The 22,561-nt window shown below is 46.8% G+C and overlaps 1 protein-coding gene, 1 long non-coding RNA gene, 2 other non-coding genes and 1 pseudogene across 5 annotated transcripts in view; 4 read left to right on the top strand and 1 right to left on the bottom strand.

The window, feature by feature from the left end:
• The first annotated feature begins 7,706 nt into the window (after nucleotides 1-7,706).
• On the top strand, nucleotides 7,707-8,222 carry LOC110547037 (uncharacterized). The gene is made up of 2 exons (XR_002476338.2): nucleotides 7,707-7,945; nucleotides 8,142-8,222. It is a non-coding gene; the product is annotated as an uncharacterized LOC110547037 (long non-coding RNA).
• LOC132655639 (small nucleolar RNA SNORD104) lies at nucleotides 8,001-8,070 on the top strand. The gene has a single exon (XR_009593428.1). It is a non-coding gene; the product is annotated as a small nucleolar RNA SNORD104 (small nucleolar RNA).
• A 31-nt stretch (nucleotides 8,223-8,253) lies between the features above and the next one.
• Nucleotides 8,254-8,383, top strand: LOC132655687 (small nucleolar RNA SNORA76). Its single transcript, XR_009593471.1, has one exon. It is a non-coding gene; the product is annotated as a small nucleolar RNA SNORA76 (small nucleolar RNA).
• Nucleotides 8,384-9,231: 848 nt separating this feature from the next.
• Tex2 (testis expressed 2) overlaps nucleotides 9,232-22,561 on the bottom strand; it is a 110,699-nt gene continuing 97,369 nt past the window's right edge. The window contains exons 9-12 of one of the 2 annotated variants that reach the window (XM_021634279.2): nucleotides 19,844-19,969; nucleotides 18,137-18,346; nucleotides 13,281-13,401; nucleotides 9,232-10,657 (exon numbers count right to left, since the gene is read on the bottom strand). In XM_021634279.2, coding sequence (XP_021489954.1) covers nucleotides 10,535-10,657; nucleotides 13,281-13,401; nucleotides 18,137-18,346; nucleotides 19,844-19,969 — 580 coding nt within the window. In that variant the 3' untranslated portion in view covers nucleotides 9,232-10,534. The remainder of the gene's footprint in view (nucleotides 10,658-13,280; nucleotides 13,402-18,136; nucleotides 18,347-19,843; nucleotides 19,970-22,561) is intronic. The other variant, XM_021634281.2, reaches the window with a different exon arrangement.
• On the top strand, nucleotides 14,592-17,800 carry LOC110547056 (nucleophosmin-like; annotated as a pseudogene).

Here is a 22,561-nt window from a genome sequence, read left to right as displayed (position 1 = left end):
ACAGGAAACCATCTTCCTGAAGTTGTATTAAATAACCTGTTTTAAAAGGCCAGGATGAGCTGGCCCAGAAGGTACAGGTGCTTGCTGTCAAGCCTGGCCGCCTGAGCTCAATTCCCAGCATCTGCATGGTACGAAGAAAAAACGGACTCCCAAAAGTTGTCCTCTGACCTCCACATGCACACTGTGACACGAATGCCCACACAAGTACATGCACACACAAGTAAACATAATAAAAAAGTAAAGGTCAAGGTTATAGTGTTAATGCAAACTAGGCCACACACACACACACACACACATTAGATTCAACAAAGACTGCAAGAAGACTAAAGCATGTCTGGGGAGGTGAGAGAAAGTGAATTAGCCAAATCTTATTTTTTTTCTTGAAGAGCTTCTAAGAAACCTATTTCCAATATCTTTCGTGCTTCCTTGCTGACTGATCAGTATATGCAGGGCAGAGTCTAGAAAGCTGCGTATTTTACACTTCCCACAGGTGCCGGGAGGCGGCAGAGGCCAGTCCAGCTCACTGCGGATAGCCAGTGTTAAAACCCACTGGCCGGGAATCCTTAGTGTTTGTTTTAGGAAATGCTGCCCTCTAGCGGAAGAAGTTGTGACCTAGACTTGGAGGTTTTTAATCTCATTGGCAACCTAAAACTTTCATTTTATGATTGTTAGGTTGACTTGCACAGGGCTGATAAGCGAGATGGTAGCTACGTACTTTTTTTTAACGCTGCACTTCTTTACTGTGTGTGGAAGCACTTGTGTTTGGAGGTCGGAGGACAGCTTCCATGAGGTGGTTCTCTCGACCCCCTCCCTATGTGGGATTCGGGAATCCAACTCAAGTCAGCAGGTGTGGCTGCCACTGCCTTTACCTGCTCAACCAGCTTGTAAGGGTACCATTTAGAAAAAGCTTTTAAAAGGGAGGTCATTTATGAAACCGCACATCTTTTCACCAGAATAAGCCAAATCTTTGTTGCTGTTTGCTTGTTTATTTGGTTTTGGTAACAGGGTTTCTCTGTGTAACAGAGCCCCAGCTGTCCTGGACTCACTCTGTAGAGGCTTTCCTCAGAGTTCTGCTTGCCTCTGCCTCCTGAGTGCTAGGATCACAGGCATGCGCCACCATCCCCAGCTACAGATGGTTCTGAGTCACCAAGTGGGTGCTGGGAATTGAACTCGGGACCTCTGCAAAGAGTAGCCAGTGTTATAACCACTGAGATCTTTTCAGCCTCAATTTTTTTTGTTATTGTTTTGGGTTTTGTTTTTTTCAAGACAGGATTTCTCTGTGTAACCTTGGCTGTCCTGGACTTGCTTTGTATACCAGGCTGGCCTCAAACTCACAGAAATCCGCCTGTTTCTGCCTCCCAAGTGCTGGGATTACAGATTACAGGCATGAGCCACCATGCCCAGTGCCAAATCATTTTTTTAAAGTGACCTCCAAGCTGGACAGACTTGAATTAACAATACCTGTGGGGTAGTTATGGGTTAAGTAAAGTGATGTTAGAAAGAGATGTAACGCCTTCCTAATGTAAGGTTTAAGGAAAACTTGAAGGCTGCTATTACTGGGTGTCGTTCGGTCTGTTGGCTCTCGTTGTAAGACAACAGGATTGAAAACGGTTGTGCATCTTGTTCCAAGCACTTCTACTTAACACACGACGACAACCAGGATCCAGTATTGTCACTACTGTATGTACTGTCTTAGACTGCAAAAACTTGCTCTCGCTCCTCTCCATTCCTTCCCGCTTTCCCTCCTCACTCCCTGTTTCTTCTGTGTTGGAGATCAATCCCTAAGCCTGGGGATACTAGGCAAGTACTCTACCACTGGGCTACCTCCAGGCACAGAAGTGCTTAGGGCTCATCAATGCTGCTACTGCTTCTTATTTGCTGTGATTTGGAAATGTGCAAACATTTGCCTGTAGGGTCATCTTGTGCAATAGCTCTATCAGTCAGCTATTAATTAGACACATTTTATAGGGAATACATTAAACCTGAGCATAGTGGCCCATGCCTGTAATCCCATGATTTGAGTGGCCACGGCGGGAGGACTGCTGAGAATTTGAGGCCAACCTAGATAAATTCAAGGTCAGCCTAGGCCACTGGGCAAAACCTTGTCAAAAAGACATGCAAATACCCGATACACTAAAATCAAGAGAGGCAAACAGCCCAGTAAAGAAGACAACCAGGAAGAGGCAAAACCCAGTTAGAGCCCACAGATCAACAAGGTGTGGGGCCTCATATCTATAAGCACAGCACTTAGGGAGTCAGAGACGGGGAGGAGCCTAGGCTCTCCTCAACTACACTGCAAGGTAGAGGCCAGTTTGGGCTGTATGAAACCCTACATCAGAAACAAACCAAACTAACTGGGAATAGTTGCCCAGGCCTTTAACACCATCATTCAAGAGACAGAGGCAAGAGGGTCTCTGTGAGTTCAAGGCCAGTGTGGTCTACATAGTGAGTTCCAGAACAGCCAAAGCTACATCATGAGACCAGCTTTAAAAAGAAAAAAAAAAAAAATCAAAAGCAAACAAGATTAGCCAAACAAACAAAACCTAAAATCAAACAAGAGTTCAGAGATTAGTTTTTCAGCTTTGTTTAGCTCTGATGGAAGCTACGACGAGTTCCACCCTTACCTGATTGCTCTTTTTTTTTAATCATATTTATTTATGGGTGTGTGAGTGTATATGCATGCCTCTTGTGGAGGTCAGAGTCAGTTCCCTCCTTCGACCTACTGGGTTCTGGGGATTGAACTCAGGCCATCAGGCAACAAGCACCTTTGCCTGCTGAGCCATCTCACTGGTCCCTGGTTGTCACTCTTGCCCCATGCCCATAATATTATGACAGTGTCCTGCTATGTGTGCCATAACTGTAGGTAGAAGACAGTGGCACTTCCTGGAATAGCAACCATATTCCCTTTATATTTTAGAGGATGGGCTTCAGAAGCCCCAAAATCTACAGATACCAAAATCCCATTCACATCCCTTCTATATTAATAAAATGGCATCATATTTGCATATGTCTATATATAGCTTCCTGATATCCTCCTGTATACTTTAAAATCTAAGTTATCCCTGGATAATCTGTGATACCTAGTGCACAGTATTATTTGGGAAGAACCACGAGGGGAAAAAATAGCCTGTATGTGTTCAACATAGCTGCAATTTTTAAAAACCCAAATAATTCTGACCTGTGGTTGGTTGAATCCAGATATGAAACTCACTGATATTGAAGGCAAACTACACTAAGAAGAGCCTCAAGTTGGCACAAATGTGCTGACTATGAGCCTTGTTTGAAACCATATGAACTTGTGCAAAAGAATGTAAAAGGTACCAGCCAGCTGGCTCAGGATGTAGGCCTACCCCAGCTTCTTCTAGGAGTACCTCAGACTAATCCTAACTGGTTATGTGCTCTCTCGCTTCTGAGCTCTTATGTTCTACACACATTGTGCCAAGGCTATGATGCCACGGCAGAGTGTTATAATGTATTAGTAATCTCAGGTCCAGCATGGATATGACCGTCCTCACAAAACACCTCCATTTCCTCACCACCTAGCCCTCCTCATCCCTTATTCGGCCTAATTCCATAGAACTCTTTGGAAACCTCTCTTGGGCGGCTCAAAAGCTCCCTTCCTCTAGTAAATCTCTGAGGAGGTCTGGCTTCATCCTGTTTTCCCTGGACCACTGTTTCATTCTGGGCTGCTCAAGAGCTCTTGAACACATCCTCCTGGGATATGATCATTTCCTGGCTTTCCTCCAGACTCCTTGCTCTTTTCCTTCCTGTGATATTGTGGGCACACACACATCACATAGAAAACATAACAAATCTTTTAAAAAGTAATTAAACCTTAGCTGATTTTGCGCTACCTCAGCAGGTTTGCGCAGTGTTGGGGATGGAACCCAGGACTCCATGTCATTTATAATTTCTCCAACGTGGAAGCAGTCCCAGTGCGCACCACCCATGGGGCTGAGGAGACAGCTCAGTGGGTAAAGCAGTTGCTGCTCACACTTGAAGACCTGAGTTCAGATCTCCAGACCCATGTAAAGTCGGCTATGATGTCATTACACCTGTAATCCAATCCTCCTATGTCAAGATGGGAGGCTGAGGCAAGAGAATCCTGCTCATGGGCTAGCTAGCCCACAATACAAAGCAGCAAACAAGAGACATGTCCTGCCCACTGGTTGTAGTGCATGCCTTTAATTCCAGCTCTTGGGAGTCAGAAACAGGCAGATTTCGGAGTTCGAGGCTAGCCTGGTCTACAGAGTGAGTTCTAGGACAGCCAAGGCTACACAGAGCAACCTTATCTTGAAAAAACAAGAGAGAGAGACCTTGTCTCAAACAAGATGGAAGATGAGGAATGACACCTGAAGTTGTTCTCTCGTCTGTGTGCTGTGTACACAGGCTTGCTCGCCTTCCCTTCTCCCCTACACAACCCCCTTACACACACAAATAAAGACAAACATAAAAGTGGCATATCCACTGAATGAATACTATTTAGCAATCAAAATGGATGAAAAATAGTGCAAGATCTTAATCTTGAAATGTTGAGTAAAAGCTGTAAAGGTTCACATTGTTACCATCCCGTCCACATAAAGGGCTCAAGGGGAAGAGCTGGAAAGTAAGGGAGTGGAGGAGGGCTGGAGGAGGGGGATGAGGAAAGTGGGAAGTAATGACCGACCAGGGCATAGGGGTTCTTTCTGGGCCAATGAAAACATTCTAAAGTTAATAGTGGTAATGATGCCCAACTTTGTTAATGTAGCAGAGCCATATATTCTAAATGGGTAGGTAAGTTATTTTTCAGTAAAACTATTAAAGAGATATAAATGGTCTACATATACTAGTTAAAAGGCAGCCCTGGGGGCTGGAGAGGTGGCTCACTGGGTAAGAGCATGGGCTGCCCTTCCAGAGGACCTGGGTCCAATTCTCAGCACCCACATGGCAGCTCACAGCTGCCTGAAACTCCAGTCCAGGGGATCCAACACTTTCTTCTGGCCTCTGTGGGCACTGCACACAGGTGGTGCACAGACATACACACTGGCAAAACAACCACACACATAAAATAGAATACATCATTTTTAAAAACGTAGACGACCAACCTCAAAATCTCAAGACTCAACTATGAGATTTTATAAGAAATAAATCCAAAAATAAATATGGAGGCGCTAAAAGTCAAAAGACAGAGAAAGACAAAGAAGGACCTTATCAAAATTACCCTAAAGACAGTAGTTCAGGCGTGGCAGCACACAACTGAATCCTAGCCCTAGAGAAGCTAACGCAGGAGGTCAGCATGGGCTACACAGAGAATTGGAGACTGTCCTGCGCCATAAAACAAGGGCTTATCTGGGGGTGGGGAGACTTGGAAGGTTGTGCTCATTGTCAGAAAAGCTAGCTCTGAAGTAAGGAATATTACCAGAAATAGAGGGATATTTCACAATGATGAAAGCATCCACTTATGAATGAAACTCAGCAATCCTCAATGTGTAGATAACCTTAAAGTTGAACTTGAAATCAAAGCCAAGCTCAGCACAATTGACAACAACAAAAACAAATGCACGTCAGATTTCAACATTTTCTCATTTGCTGATAGAAGAGAAACCAGAGTTGGAAGACAGGCTTTCTCAGTCTCTGTACTGTCAACAGGTTGGGGCCAGGTTTGTTTTTAAAATCTGGTCAGATAGTCTCAGGCTACAGAGGTTGTCCTGTGCCTCATGGCTGTTCAGTGGCTCCTCTGCTCTCTACCTGTAACCATTCCACAGGGATGCTACGAGGAAGTGTTCCAAACCAGATGCTTCCCAGTGACAGCCAGATGCCTCCACGGGTTGAGGTGCTTGCCACGCAAGCCTGGTGACCTCAGTTTGCTATGAAGAGGCACCATGACCAAGGCAACTCTGAGAAATCATTTAACTGGGGCTGGCTTACAGTTTTAGAGGGTTATCAGTCCATGACCATCGTGGCAGGAAGCAGACGGGCATGGTGCTGGAGCAGCAGCTGAGAAGTTTACATCCTAAGCCATGGGGGTCGGGTAATATCTCTCCAGCTCCTGTTTTCAGGGCAGGGTCTCACACTGTCCAGCCTGGCCATGAACTTCGTAAGTAGCCGAGGCTAATGTTGAATTTCTGATTCTCCCACCTCCGTCTTCCAGTGCTGGTTTTGCAGATGTGTACCACCACACCCAGCTAACATCACTTTTCAAAATAACCCATGAGTAAAAAGAGAAAGATCAAAGGGACATTAGAAAACACTCTGGGCCGAATATTAATGAAAACAAAATATAATCCGTGGGATGCCTCTAAAGCAAGCCTTAATGTGAAAAGTATAGCCTTTAATGGGTTGCTAGAAAAGGTCTACATTAATAATCTAAGAATCTATTCTTTTTGTTTGTTTTTTGAGACAGGGTTTCTCTGTGTAGCCTTGACTTAGCTGTCCTGGACTCACTTTGTAGACCAGGCTGACCTTGAACTCTCAAAGATCCGCTTCTGCCTTCCTGAGTGCTGAGATTATAGGCATGTGCCACCATGCCAGGCTCCTAAGAATCTATTTTTGAAACTAGGCAGGTATAGTGACACCTGCACTCAGGAGGAGAGGCGGATCATTGAGGTAGAGGCCAGCCTGGTATACAGAGTTCCAGGACGGCCAAGAGTACAAAGAGAAATTCAGTTGGAAAGATGGTTCAGTGGTGAAGAGCACTACCTGCCCTTCCAAAGGACTGGGTTCAATTCCCAGCACCCACATGGCAGCTCACACTGTCTATGACTCCAGTTCCAGGAATTCAGACCCTTCCTTCAGACCAATGCACAGGGAATTAAATAAATAAACAAATAAAAAGAAACCAGAAGAGCCAGGGACTCAAGGTGAGTTTAAAAAACGACGATAAAAAGCTGAGAATATCAATAAAGCTAAAAATGATAAAGGTCTTTGAATGGGATGGAGCACACTCTTGACTCCCAGTCTGCTGGGAGGCTGGGGCACGATGTATGAATTCAAGCCCGGCCTGGGCTAGCCAAGACATTTTCTGAAGAAAAGGCGAGGTGACCACTATAAACTCTGAAGGATCACGTCTATCAAGAGACTATTGTATTTTGCCAAGCATTTGATTGTATAGATAACATTATTTGTTTATATTTACCTATTAAAGCGCCTTTGCATGTTCCCATTTAGGGGGTTTACGCTTTTGAGTAACTTTACTATTTACAACTATGCATGAGATTTTATGTGCGCACCAGTTTAAATTTCTCTTAAATTCCCAGGGATGGCACGTGGATGTTGACAGCAAAGTGTCCAATTCCTTTTCCAAAACGGTTGGCCCGTTCTGTGCTCGCCAACAGAAGTAATGGGAACAGAGCACCGCATCCTCACCGGCTTCGGTGAGTGTGTATCGACAATACACACTCTCCCGGCCAAGTCACAGTGCACAGAATAAAAAATGTTAACTGGGCGTTTAAGCCTCTCAAGGGCTGGAATTACGGACGAGTGAGTCACCGCGCCGGGATGTGGGAGGATAATCCCGAACTGAGGAACAGAAAGGCCGAACGACAAATTCACCACAAAGTCAGGATTCGATCTCAGTCTAAGCGCCTTCTACCTCACAACCGTCACGTTTCCACTTGTCTGGCTCTGCTTACTATGATGGGACGCGCTAATTACAGACCCACAACTTTGTAGTAGCAAAATAAATAAACAAACAAACAAACAAATAAATAAATAAATAAGAACCGGAAATAGCTAGCAGCCCGCAACACGTGGCTTAGTTTCTTCCCGTCTCTATGGTTGGACCTGTCCACACGCTAGAGGACCCAGAAAGCATAGCCAATGAGCCGGCTGCTCTTGTGCACGTGACAAGAGATCTGGCTTCCAATTAGTCAACATCACAAAAGCCCGCCCAGCAACTTCCGGAAGCCTGCTTTAAGTGAAGGCCGCAGACGCGTCTTGTCCTCTTGGCGCCGGGGACCCCTGTGAGGTAACGTGCCCTTTGCGGGGGCCGAGCGGCCGCACAGTTTGCGGGTGGGCGGCCGGCGGTGATGACACTCCATACAAAGCACGCGTTAGACTGCTGATCCGGGTGATGCGAATCCGAGTCTGAGCCGACCGCGGCGGCAGAGGGGGGCGGCGGGCCCGGCCACCTTCCTGCCCCTCACCCTTCCTTTCTCTTTCAGATCTTCCCTGCGGAGCGCCGCAGACAGCGTGGACTTCTCCATCCTTTCCCCAGATCTCCGAATAAAGTTGTTCTGACGGTAGCCCTGGAGTCCGTGTGTGTCACTGCCCGACGCGCTGCCTTTGAGCCCCCGGCGCACCTCTGTGGTCCCGGGGGTTAAGCTGCAGCGCCATAGCAATTGCTGGCGCATAACTGGGGCCGCCTGCCCGTCGCGGGCGGCCCTTTTAACCGCCAGCTACACGGCCCGAGTGTGCCTTGCTAAGTTAGGTCCTGTGCTTTGTCCTGATCCCAGGTGCGGGTGTAACTGAGGTGCATGGCTCTGCGGTGAAATGGGGCGGCCCTGGGGGTGTAGGAATGCCACCGCGGCACAAGGGTGTTGGGGGGGGGTCAGAAGCCTTAAGGGCGGGGTGCGTAATTAGCTGAGGTCGGAGCCACAGGCTTGGTGCTTGGCCAGCAAACATGACAGGTTGAGCCTCCAGTATGCACCCATAAGTCCATTAAGTAAAGTAGTGAATAACTGAGGACCCTCACCTAGTAAGATCGATCTGATGTTCCGGGAGGATATGGCACTGGAGTGAAGCTGCTTTGTTGGGTATTCTAACAAGCTTGAAGCTTCGGGCAAACTAAATTGTCAGCTTAATAGCAGAAGCAATTAGAGTAGTTAGGAAGATGCGAAGCCTTTGGAGTGAACAAAGGTCAACAGGGAAACGAGGTTTGCAGGTTCCAAAGACTAGTTTTTCTGAAAAAAAAAAAAAAAAAAAATAGCCCCTTTAATCTTTCCACAAGGTAACCTACCTTAACATTGCTGGAGGCTAGGAAAGTACAAGAGTCTGCATTCACTATTCTCTGGGCTTCTCTTAAGAAAATAACGTGCTTGTCTGGTGTTTGACATGAGATATTTATTTTGTGAGACAATGAAGCGATTGTAAAGTCCCCACACAATATCCTATGCTCAATAGGGTACAGTGGTGGAATCTTGATCCTTTTGTGTCTTACCTAGTCTTCAACTGCAGAGAAAGACCAGTGAACAAGATACATGTAACTGCCAGGCAAATGGGCCTACCCATGAGAAATTAAAGCAGTACACTGACTGGAATGGTCAAATAATTTGTCATGTTTTAATGGGATGATTAAAAATAAAGGCTCAAATATAACTTTTCAATATATTAATTTCTTTAACGTCATCTTCAGGCAAGGTGCTGTTAAAAAAAAACTATTAGCTTTGTCCACAGATACTAAATTATCAGAAGTTACCCAAGGTAATTTTGACATTGAGTGCAGCTTTAAACAAATTTGTATTAGGTCTTAAAGCAAATTACACAATTAGAGCCCCCGAATTTGTAAACTAAACATTCTGACACAAATGCATCAACTTAAGTTGGCAACATTAAAGGAAGGTCACAAGTGCATGTGGAGACGTAGTGCTTGACCCTTAGAAAGTAAAGAGCAGTCCTTCATTTGGCCATCAGAGAAGGGGGCTGCCCACAAAACTCCCAAGCCGGTTAGATAGAAGGCCCTCCCACCCCACAGCGAAGCTTCCCAGAGCACAGAAAAACCAGAGAACACCTGGACTCTGGCTTTCTGGGCCAATCCCATCAGTACCAGGGAGGAACAATCGGTCATTGTGTGCAGTATTACATAACGTCACATATGCTCATGTCTCTGAAAAATAATCAGGATTGGTTAGAAGCAAGGTGATTGTACTTCATTTGGGATGGTTTGATCTCATGGCTTTGCCTGATGTTCACATGAAGCCCACTGTCCCCACCCCATGTGAAAGTGTGGGTGTGTGTGTTCTATGGCTACTTGCTTCCCAAATGCACAATTGAATATGAAAAAAGTTGCTCTGCCTATTTTACCACTGATGAAAATGGCTCACAAAACCACGCTCCACACAGGTGAGCACAGTGGCATTCTCCCAGTGTGGAGGGCTGCAATCATGCGTACAAAGTGGAGAGTGGAAAAATGTTCCGTGTGCACCAGCTGCCTGAGGAGAAGCTTTGGAGGAGTCAAGAGGTCAGGGGAAGCCTTCCAGTTGTACAGCTTTGCTCTGAATGTGCTCATTTGCTGTCACAAAACCTGGTAGACATTTAAAAAAAAAAAAAAAAAGGCATGGTGTGAGTCAGTTGTTAAATTCTGGCTCTACCACAATGGTTCTTCCAGTCTCCTTTGCCAGTCAAAGCTTTGCAACAGACAAACCAGACACTTGTCGCTGGATGCGGGGAATGACACCTCACAGTGGAATGGGCACCGGCAGGCAGAGGGCAGAAGCAGTCCTTTAAGAGACAGCGGCTGTGGCACCAGTAAAGGCTAGCCCCACAGCACAGATGGCAGCCACAAATCCCATGCCTTGAGATGGGTCTCGTAATACCGGAAATGTCCCATCTTCACCCATCACAGCTGGTCAGAGGCCTCCACGGGCGGCTCTTTCAGGAGGCAGGAAGTGGAGCGAGGGTCCATGGCTGAGTGCATTATAGGGATATAAACATCATCCATGTTTGGCATGACAAAAACTTTCTGTAGGGAGATATTAAAAGGATAGCTGTGTGTCAGGCAATTGCCCTCTTTTCACATATGAAATATTTTTCTACACATTTCAAACATGTTCTGTATGTGTGTGTCTTCTTAATTGCTTCCCACTTTGTTTTTTGAGACAAGTCTTTTCACTAAACTTAGAGATAAGCAGTGTGATTAGACGGCCTGGCCAGCGAGTCTCCCAGTGCTGGGATTTTATGTGGCTGCTAGAGTTTTCAATTCAGATCCTCAAACTTGCGCTGCATATGCTTATTTACTAAATTAGCATATGCTAATTTACTAAACAGCTCCTCACACCTGTAATCCCAGCCTTCAGGATGTTGAAGCAGGAGGATCTCTATGAGTTCAAGGCCAGCCTAGTCTACAAAGCAAATCCTGGACAGCCAACGCAACACACTGCTAATATGGTGACTGCTTACAGGATAATCAGTGTTACATAGTGCTGTTTTTTGCATACGCTGTGTGGATTCTGATAATGACTCAATCTTCAGCAATACTCTTAGAGAAACAAGGCATGCAGGGCACCACGGCAGGGGCAGCAGATGGCCTCCAGCTTCCCAGCCTGTCTCCAATACCAGGCACCGATCTCTGTCCTCTCACCCAAGATGCCCTAACAAAGCAGTTACGAGGTTTTTCCCCTAACTGGGTTTAAAGGATTTTTTTCATTTGGTGAAAACAGTAGGCTTTTATCAAAACCTAGTTATTAGGGCTGGAAAAATCGCTCAGAGGTTAAGAGCACTGGCTGCTCTTCCAGAGGTGCTGAGTTCAATTCCCAGCAACCACATGGTGGCTCACAACCATCTAGAATGAGATCTGGTGCCCTCTTCTGACGTGCAGGTATACATACACACAGAACATTGTATACATAATAAATAAATCTTTTTAAAAACCCTGGTTATTAATTTCTAGCTTTTAAACAGCAACAGTTTAAAAAAAGACAAAAATGTAAGGGCCAGTGGGATGGTTAAAGTAGGTACAGGGTAGTTGATGCCAAGTCTGATGTCCTGATTTAACCACAGGCACCCACATGGTGGAAAGAGAACTGACTGTAGGTTGTCCTTTGCCCCCATACACAAAACTTAAACTAGGACTTGGGAAGACACTTCATTCAGTAAAGCTAAGCTTGCTTTCCTTGCAAGCACGGGGACCTGAGCCTGATCACCGGAACCCGAGCAGAAGAGGTTGGGCAATCCCAGTGCTGGGAAAAGAGACAGTCAGAGCCCTGGGGCTCCACAGCCAGCTAGTCTAGACTGCTTGTCCAGTTCTAAGCCAAGAAAAGACTTTTTCAAAATACAAGGTGGACAGTGCCTGAGGAATGACACCAGAGGGTGACCTCTATCCATGAGTGGGTGAGTGAGTGAAAGCGTACTTGCACACACACACCAGACTTAAAATTCACCAATGCAAAAGAATGTAAGTATTCTTCAAAGGGGAAAATTCATGACTAAATAAACCATTTGCTTACCCATAAACTTTCTTTTTCTTAAATTTTGGGATAGGGTCACCCCAGGCTGTTCTAGAACTCAATATGCAGACCAATCTGACCTCAAACTCATAGAGATCTGCCTTGCCTTTGTCTCAAGTGCTAGGATTAAAGGCATTTACTACCATGCCTGGATTTCATAAAACTTCAGGACAGGCATGCTTCAAATATTTCATTAAAGGGCTTGAGAGATGGCTCAGAGGTTAAGAGCACTGGCTTCCAGAGGTCCTGAGTTCAATTCCCAGCAACCACATGGTGGCTCACAACCATCTAGAATGAGATCTGGTGCCCTCTTCTGGCATGCAGGTGTACATGCAGATAGAGTGCTCACATACATAAATAAAAATATTTGATCAAGCAGCTGGGGTAGGGTGGGATGGTTCAGTAGTAGAATGCTTGCTTAGCATATTTTGACACCTCCCTCCCCAGCACCACAACAAAGTAAAACAAAACAAAAATCTGATAGAAATAGCTCAGCCAGGCCTTGGCTATGCTGCTAATATTGTTGGTGCAGAACACAGTAATCAGGCTTAAGGGTGAGCTCTGACTTAGGAGTTCTCAGTGGCACATAAAGTTATTATGAAGGTTCTTGTTTTTGTTTTTCTCCTAGACAGGGTTTCTCCGTGTAGCCTTGGCTGTCCTGGACTCACTCTGTATACCAGGCTGGCCTCTTAACTCACAGAGATCTGCCTGCCTCTGCCTCCTGAGTGCTGGGATTACAGGTGTGCACCACTGAGGAAACTAAGTACAGCAAATACAACAGAGAGTCCGGGAGCACCTTTCCTGCCCAGCAGCTGGGTGCTGCTGGCTGGCCAGTTCCTGACTTCATGTGGGACAAAGCCGAAGCCAGGAGTGTCTCTGCAGGCTTACTGGTACAGGGCACTATCATCCTGCCTCTGAACGCATCTGCTGGCTTTCTTCTGAGTCTATTTTGTGGACATGTCTCAGGGCCTTTGAAACCATAACCTAAAACTCTGAGCCTGAGTCTGAACATAGGTGCTTTCTCCTGGGTGGAAGGTCACGGCTTCCACACAGTTCTCAAAGAGGATCTGGACCCAGATGAAGTTCAGCCCCCCTCATCCCTTCCCCGTTCCGGGAAACATGAGATAAGGGCAGCTTTACCTGAAGCTCCTGCTCCAGTTTCTTCTCTATCCACTCTGTCACGTGAACTAAAGTCACCTCTCTCTCTCCAAGTTTTGGCCGAGCTTTCAGCTCCACATATGGTGGCTTCCGGAAACCATACCTTTTTGAAGAAGACAGTAACCACATTTAAGAAGGCAGGAAAGGAAGTGGGCAACACAGACTCCTCACTGGCCTGGGTTTATCACTAAAACGATCTCCAGATCTGAACCGCCACATTCCTAAGTCAGCACACAGCGCTTGAGCTCTGAACGCCTCGGCTTGCCAGCTAGTGTCTGGTTCCGATGATTCAGACCAGCATTGATAACAGAGGAGAGCCTAGAGGTATAACAGGAGGCGAGGAACTGGGCATTGCCTTTTGGGTTTTGATTTCCCTAAAATGGCAATGGCCTTTTTTTCTTTGTATTTTTAATAGCAATAAGATATGCTTATTACAAATTCAATTACAAGCACAAGAAGAATAAAACATCAATCTTAATAATGGATTTCAATCTGGGTTAGAAGACAAAAATAGGTGCATGTGTTAAGATATGTTAATTTTAGTGTTCACATAATATTTTAATATGTTTGTAATGTACTTTAACAAACTGGAAACAGACAACATTAACAAAAATAATAGATAGGCTTAGTTGGTGTATCCAGATGCTAACTCTAATTTGTAAGCAGTAATTTTTGTAACTCTTATCATGCATTTGTAACAAAATGCAGAAAATAAAGAAATCTGAAAAAAAAAAAAAAAAGATGTGTTCATTACAAAAACCAAAATGTATTAGCCAGAACCTTTGAAAAGACTGCGCCATAAGCCAGAAAATTTGAAAGACACGGTCTCTTCTGAATGCCATCCCCAAGGGAGGGCACGCTCCTGAGCAGACTCAGGCAGGGAAAGCGCCACAGACTGCTCTTCTCACCGTGAGCTGCACCGTGCTTTCCTGACAGCCTTGCTAGGAAGGCCAGGCTGGCTTAGAACTCTCAGAATCCTTGTCTCTGCCTCCTGAGTGCTACCTTTACATAACGTGCTGCCCACCCTGCCACACCAGGCTTTTTATGACTTCTAGAGCAGTCTGGCACTCAGAGCTATTGGCCAGGTACCCAGACGAGCCGAGTGGAGTGGGAAACACTTGTAATCTCAGTACTCGGGAGGCAAGGCAGGAAGAGTTTGAAGATCAAAGATCCCGAGTTGAAAGAGGTGACTAGAGAAGCCTAGACCTTGCCGTGATTCTGTCCTGAGGAAGAGTGGCAGCTATCTCTGTCCTGCTTCCCTCACACTGTGTGCCTCTACCTCAGGAAGGCTCAATGGAGGTGGACCTGAGACCCCAGAACTATCTTTTCAGTTGTGAACTAAAGGCCAACAGAGCTTATTACTTTAGGGTGACGAAAGTGAACGCCAGTGTGATGGTTTGGACAGGTGTGCCCTCTCCCACTTTCCTGTGTGAATGCTTCACCCTTACGGAATGGCACTATGTGGAGGTGTGGTCTTGCTGGAGGAAGTGTGTCACTGTGGAGGCAGGCTTTAAGGTCTCCTGTGTTCAAGCTACACCCAGTGTGGCTCATAGTCTCCTTCTGCTACCTGCAGATCAAGATGTAGAACTCAGTGCTCTTCCAGCACCATGCCAACCTGTACTCTGCCATGTTTCTCACCATGACGATAATGGACTAAACCTCTGAAACTGGAAGCCAGCCCCAATTAAATGTTTTTCTTTATAAGAGCTGCCATGGCCATGGTGTCTCTTCACAGCAATGAAACCCTAACTAAGATAATATGTTATCATTACAAACTATCCACTAGGGGCCAGGGCAAACGACGAATCATGCAGAAGCAATGAGTTATGAAGGCAGTCCACTCAATGTAACACTGGCAACTGTGAAACTGTCTGTACATCCAAATTTCCCTTGGGGGCTTTGAAGTTATGGCAGCTGTGGTCTTAAGGTTGAAGTGTGGCTCAGGGCTGGTGGACATCAGCGGACAACTCCTACTATAGAGGAAGATGCAAGGCAGAAGAGGAATGTAAAGCCCTTGAGTAGATCACTACAAAGTGATCTACCCCTGGAGGTGTAAAAAAGTAAAACTTGATGAAGATGATGACAATGATGGAGATCATGGTGACAAAACTGAACAAAAAGCTCCAGGAAAGAAATCTACACGAGACACTCTGGCCAAAAATTCACAAAAATCAAACCAGACTGGAAAAACTTAAAACCATCTCACCAAGATCAAGAATTAAGAATCACTGAAACAAACAAACAAACAAACAAACAAATACTGAACCACCAAAAGGACCTAGCTCTGTAGAAGACATTAAGGCAAAAATGCAAGCAAGGATAGAAATGCGGACTGGGCATGGTGGTGCACGCCTGAAATCCCAGCACTCAGGAGGCAGAGGCAGGAGGATCACTGTCAGCTTAAGACCAGCCTGGTCTACAAAGCGAGTCCAGGACAGCCAGGGCTACTCAGAGAAACCCTGTCTCGAAAAACCAAAACAAAAGAAGAGGAAAGGGGGTGGGGTATGAGGGATGTGGGGTGGGGGTCTGTTCCCAAAGTGGAACAGTCATATGAAGAATGGCCTCCAGATGACTGACCAGGAGGCCATCCAGGACCTCTAGCAAGTGGAGAAGGCCTCTTTAAGAAAATGGTTTAAACAGCTTGCAATATTCCGCCTCACTTTATTTCTGTAGAGGCCGCCTGTCCTTTTATAATGTAAAGTAAGCACTTTTCCTACTGTGTTCAACAAATGCTGTCCATGTTCCATTGCCAGGAATGTGTTATCTAAAATTCCTGTTCAGTTTGCAGGGATGGAACTCCATCCTTTACTTGATGGTAAGGATGAATGGAATGTTAGACAGAACATAGTCATGGTGGTGGCCAGACAGGGGGATGGTGGGGAGACAGAAATATATTTGTGAAATAAACTCAGGTTTGTTTTTTGTTTTTGTTTTTGTTGGAGACAGGGTTTCTCTACACAGCCTTGGCTATTCTGGAACTCACTCTGTAGCCTAGGCTGGTAAACTCAGTATTTTAACAAAGTTTTTTAAAAAGTCTAGAAAAGAAACTTATCAAACTACCTAAAACTTTGATCTGTCAAGTTGCTATAAACGTTTCTATTATAGTTTGTGTTGTTATTGTTATGTCTTTATGAAATGAAGAATGGAACCAAGGGCCTTGAACATTCTAAGCAAGCTTCCTACCAGTGAATTATCTGCTCTATCTAAAACCCAGCGGTTATGAAGTGTTGTATCAACTCACTATTTAGAAAAACCTTTTTGGTGTTTGCAAGACTGTACAGACTGTGGACTTCTTTTCCTCTTATTAAGAAATTTAACAGTGTGTGTGTGCGTGTGTGTGTGCATGCACATGTGCAGGTGTGTGTGTGTGTGTGTACACAACGCTATGTGAATGCCACGGCACATGTATGTGGAGGTCAGAGGACAACCTGCAGGGGTCGGTTTTCTCTCTCCTCATCCTCCCAGGGATGGAGCGCAAGCTGTCATCTTGTTGGCCCTCCTCTTACTGTTTTCTTTTCTTCATACTTGTTTCACTAATCATCCACTTAAAAAAAGCAAAGCTAAACCAAACCAAAACAAAAAAACAGTATAGGGACTGGAGAGAGGGCTCCACTTAGGAGCACTGGCTGCACTTCTAGAGGACCTGTGCTCAATTCCCAGCGCCCACACGGTGGCTCACAACTGTAATTCCAGTTCCAGGGGACCCAACACCTTCTTGTGGCCTCCCTGGACAACATACATACATTCTGGTACTTACATATACACATAACAAAATAAACATGATAAACATGTCTTTAAAAAAAAAAGAAATTAATACCAAAAAAAAAATTTTTACTTACTTTTAAGGTTTTTCTATTGTTGTCGTTTTTTGAGACAGGGTTTTTCTGTGTAGCCTTGGCTGTCCTAGACTCACTGTGTAGGCCAGGCTGGCCTTGAACTCACAGAGATCTGCCTGCTTCTGCCCCGACACCTGGCTGCTACTTTTAAGTTTTGCTGGGAAACACTGGCACTGCCACTGACTGATCAGCTGACTGGAAAAGTCCCTCTTCCAAAGATTCCTACAAATCGTGATGCACACTATGGTGTAGCACATGGCCTTTCTCTGATGGACTGCAGAGCCGTATTTTCATTATGAATGCCATTTACAATACAGTAAGAGCTCTGAGTGCTCATTCCCTCACTGCATACACTTGTGACTATTTTACAGGACTTAGAATACCAAGTTTAAACAGCAATTCACAGACAGAGATGCTGGGCCTGTGAATAATTTATCCGTCAATTCTGAACTGTTGCTTGGGCACTATAACACCCCTCCCCCACACCTCTCAAATGCTGAAAGTCTGCTGACTATGCCAGCTATATCTGCATTTTCAGCATCCCCAGGTGACACCACCACTCAGAGCCTCCTCCTCAGAGAGCCTTCTATCACAAGAGCAGAGTATCTGCGGCAGCCTCCCAACACCAAGGCCTCACTGGGGGGGTGCTCCTGCCTGCATGTGTGACCCTCATCTGTGGAGAAAGGAGGCTGTGAGCCTAAGCCAGCAGTGTGCTTCCAGCCCAGGGAAGGCAGAGACTGGGCTGGCTACAAAGGGCAGATGGGTGAGTCAGTTCTAGAGAAAGGAGGCCCAAGGGCAGAGACAGCCCCTCCCACAAGACTCACACTCACCCTAACTTTTCCTGACACATGAAGACCATCCTTAAAAATGTGCAAGAGACAGCCATGGAAGAAAATGCAGTGACTAATGAAAACAGTGTGGAAGTGCTCTTGTCCCAAGGTTAAGTAGGCTAGGACTTTCACGGTCATGTGGTAAGAGGGATCGCTCGGGGCATGCACGCACCATATCCGGTCAGTTGGGGGCGGGGGGATGTTGACCGCCAAGGTCCCGCGGCACTCCTGCACCTCCACGCTCAGCAGCAGCGGCGTGTTGGAGACTTCTTCAATCTTCTTCTTGATGAACTCCGTCTCTGTCGCTTTTTGGAAATATTTTGACTTGGTGATTTTATCAACAAACCTCATAATCTTACTTGTTCGATGACCTCCAACATACCTTCAAATAAAGAAGGCAGAGTAGTGTTAGTGTGTGTGTGCCAAGTCATATGTGGACAGGTCACGGGAGCAGGGGTCCAGGGGCCACACTCAGGCTGCAGGCTTGGCAGCAAGCGCCCGCATCTGCCGGGCCATGTCACTGGCCCTAAACATCTTTCAGGAACACAAGCCTTGCGGCTGCACCACTCTCCTTTCTTTCTACTGCGACACTATGCACTGTGGAAAGCTCACTCTGTGTGAGGAGGACTGTTCTGTGCACAGAAGAGTTTTAGCAGTCTCCTTGGCCTTCCAGAGCAGACGGCAAGAACCTCCTCCCTGTCGAGATACTCCAACACGCGCCTGTCGTCCTGTCCCGCTTCCCGCCCCCGTGGGGCCGAATCCCCCTTGGTTGAGAACTGCTTTAGAGAACATTCTGATTGGACAGCGGACATCTGGACAGATGCATCCCACTGAGGAGGCGGCTCTTTTGTACCACTCCGGGACTCAACGTGAGTCCTTGTCCTAACGGGGGAGCCTCAGTCTCTAGACAGCACACAGAAACCCGTGCTGCACCGACAGACAGCACAGCAGCAACTAACGGACCATCACACCCTCTCTGAGGGCCAGGTGCTTTTCAAAGGGCTTGGAACTCGTGTCTCTTCCTTTTAAGATTCAGAATTTAAGGAGCAAAGTTGCATCAAGTGGATATGCTAGTAAGCCAAGAAAAGCAGCGTTTGCCTGGGGTCCTGCCCACGATCTCTGACACAGGAAGAATGGCAACTGGCTTTTCCACATCCTCTGCAGTTTCAGACATCGTAGAAAGTGTATGTGCAGGTGTGTGTGTGTGTGTGTGTGTGTGTGTGTGTGTGTGTGTGGTGGGGTTGAATTCAAGTCCTTGTACATGGCAGATGAGCACGCTATAACCAGTTGCACTCGTAGCCCTAAACAATAGCTCTAAGAGGTACCAACTGTGCTATGCAAACACCTGTGCTCTCGCCATCTGCGCAGTTTCAAAGAGAGCAGCCTGCTATTCGCTTACAAGTTTCCAAATCACCTGGTGCTGCAATCCTGATGTTGACTTACTCCTTTCATGTAACGTAAAGGTCCTTACAGAAAGGCACGTGATGCAGGGACTCTGATCAGCGCACTGCCAAAGGAGCAAGCATAGGGAGCCCCCAGATAAAGCTCATGATCCAGAAGTGCAGCTAGGTCATCAGTCTCAAAATTCACCAAAGAAATAGCCCCAAGCACCTGAGCTCTGCAGAAGGCCGCAGCTGTGGTGCACACGGATCCCTGCTCTCTGCGGCCACCAGGGGGAGATGGTGTGCAGTTTATGTCCTCTGAAGACCAGTGCGCAATTTAATGACAAGCCTGTCCTTCAGAGTCTCTGATGTTTACTCACACTGCAAGGCAAAGCCACGGTCTTTTCTCTTAGGGTGTTTCACTCAGGATGCAGGAAGAATCTTGGAGGGGTGACTCTTGGCTGCTCCCTTGGCCCCCAGAAACCCTATCCACTCACCCTTCAGCTCCGGGGAGCAGCTGTTTGTCTCCAGCACTAGGCTCCGGCGCATCGTCTTCCTCAGAGGAACCGGCACTGGAGGATTCTTCATCACTGTCAGCCAGACAGTATGCCCTGGGCCTGCAACTGAACACAGAGAATGTCGCTGGCAGCGTGCACACACATTCCCACATGTACATGAACGCACACACATGTGCACACATGCACACTCAACCACCAAGGGTCAAGAGAAAACCTTTGTCACGTGTTGTCAATGTCCCTAAGAAAGACTCCAAGAGTTCTTGGATTGACGGCTTGCTTAGGAAATTGCAGCACCAAGTCCCCTGACAGGACTGCAGAGGACTTGAGCCCAGAACAGTTTACTCTTGAGCATGCACCAGGGGGACAGGTGGTGGAGTGGGATGATGTCACATAAAACGTAGGGGCCATGTGGGCGGTGAATGGAAAAGATGGACAGTTGGCAGGGGTTATGATGGTGGCGTGACCACCCCTTACCAAGAATGAGGTGAACAGGCAAGTCCCCTGTCTACGGCTTAATTACCCCCTCTAATTAGTTTTGACTGGACTCCTTCCTAGTGAGCTTACATGTGTCACTCCACACCTTCTCCATCTCCTAGAGGGTCACACGAAAGCCCAAAGTCACAGGTGCCAAGTCTCAAGAGACTCACCGGACATGAGAACTCAGGAGCTTTTCTAGAACAGCACAGATTTAAGGCCGGGCTTTCCAGCCCCCTTCTAGAGCACGCCCTTCACCAAACTCTTCAGAGTTCTAGAGGGGTGGAACTTTCTGGGTCAGGAGCAGAGCTACAGGATCAAGGCTCCCTGCCGGGGTACACTGGAGGCTTCCTGACCTACCTACCACAGGTGGCTGCCCCCCTTAGGGGAATGCAGCCTGGGCCATCTCTACAGCTCAGGGACCTAGCTGGGCATGAAAAGAAAAGGAAAAAAGGAAAAGAGCGGTTTCTGAACACTAGTAAGCCTTCTATTGCTGACCAGGGCAACTATTCGGGCAGGGAAAGGCAGTACCGCTGCTGCTGCTGTTGCTACCCTCCCTGAGCCACTAGAAATCCACTGGGGTAACTGTCTCCTGATTAATGGGGGTCAAGGGCAGAGCATACAGTGGCAGGTCTGAGAGGGCCAGGCTGAGCCTCTCACCCTGAAACCGGAGCTGGCTGTAAGAGGATCCCACTGGTGTCCTCCCCAGGCATGACACACAGATCCTGCTCTCCTGGCCCTGAAATGGAGCCGGAGCTTTGCCCCCACGCTGGGCTTCCGTGTTGAAGGGGAGGTCTCTCTGAGAAGTCTTCCCTCTTCTGAAGCGCCTGCTCCCCAGTTCACGCAATAAGCCTGGCTAGGCCAGCCCTCCCTGCTCCCAGAGCTGCCTCGGTCCTGTGGGAAGACTACCCTCACAGAGTGTGCTCTTGGGTTCCAAACGTACATAGCAAATGCGAGTCTCAACTCTGAACTGGCTTTTTGGATAAGAGTCAGAAATGCAAATCCCTGGAGACTATACAACTGTCCCATGTCTCACAGTCAGCTGTGCACCTAACTCTCAAGCCTCATGCTGACAGGTATGGACACTGGCCCAACAGCACAGGGCAGGGCCTCAGAGGCGCTACCTGCAGTGTCTGGGGTCAGAGAGAGCTCTGCTGAGCCATGGCCCCTTGTGTCTCCACCGATGTGTGCCACCTGGTACCTCCACCCCCTGGGTAGGAGATGTCAAAGGGAGAGCGCTGTAGTGGGCCCTGAGGTTCCAGAATGAATTCTCAGGAGGACAGAGCACAGGTTGCACTCTGTGGCTTTGAGTGAGTAATTCAGATACCACTGCTTGCGCTACAGTGTGTCTGACTCTGTGGAGTTTGGTTTTGACCAAGTGGCACTTCTATCACCCAAAGTGGGAGCTGTATCATGTGGAACCCAGGACCAGTGTGTGAGCAATGTTTGGCTCAGACGGAGTTTTTACAACTGTTATTTTATGCTCTCAACCTCATCATGTCAGCAAGATTTTTAGAGAGAGAGAGAGAGAGAGAGAGAGAGAGAGAGACACTACACATCCTCGGAAAAGATGTGCAGGATGTGAGAAACTACTGGCTTTAAACACAACTCAGAATTCCAGAAGAGTGTTCCACCTGTTCAGAGAGCCACTGAGCAGCTCATTCCTGTCACGCTGCCTCTGCTGAAGCCACTTGAGAAGTGTGCCTGGAGTAAGGCACAAGAGAAAGCAAATTCCTTATCATGTCTGTCTTGAACCATTTTTTCTCTCTTTTGAGATGGCGTCTCATTTTGTAGTCCAGGCTGACCTGGAACTCACTTATGTAGCCCAGGTTGACTTCAAACTCGGGCTAAATCTCATGCTTCAACCTCTTAAGTGGTAGGATTGCCAGCACAAACCACCAGGCATGACCCAAATGTTTTATTTCTTGTTCTAATAATCACTATCACTTCTGGCAACTTCCAGAAGTCAGTCTGTCTGTCTGTCTCTGCCTGTACATATGTCTGTGTACTATGAATGTGCAGTGCCTACAGAGGCCAGAAGATGGCAACACATGGCCTTGGAATTTGAGTTCTAGATGGTTGTAAGCCTCTGTGTGGGTGCTGGGATTTTAACTCTGGTCCTTTGGAAGAACAGTCAGTGCTCTTAGAGCCTGAGCCATCCCTCCAGCCTCGTTCCAGCAATTTCTCAAACCACCTGCAAAGCAGGCTGATTTGCTGTCATTT

Source organism: Meriones unguiculatus, chromosome 7 (assembly GCF_030254825.1).
Source record: "Meriones unguiculatus strain TT.TT164.6M chromosome 7, Bangor_MerUng_6.1, whole genome shotgun sequence".
Taxonomy (NCBI): Eukaryota; Metazoa; Chordata; class Mammalia; order Rodentia; family Muridae; genus Meriones; species Meriones unguiculatus.
This window is presented reverse-complemented; position numbering and strand designations above follow the sequence as displayed.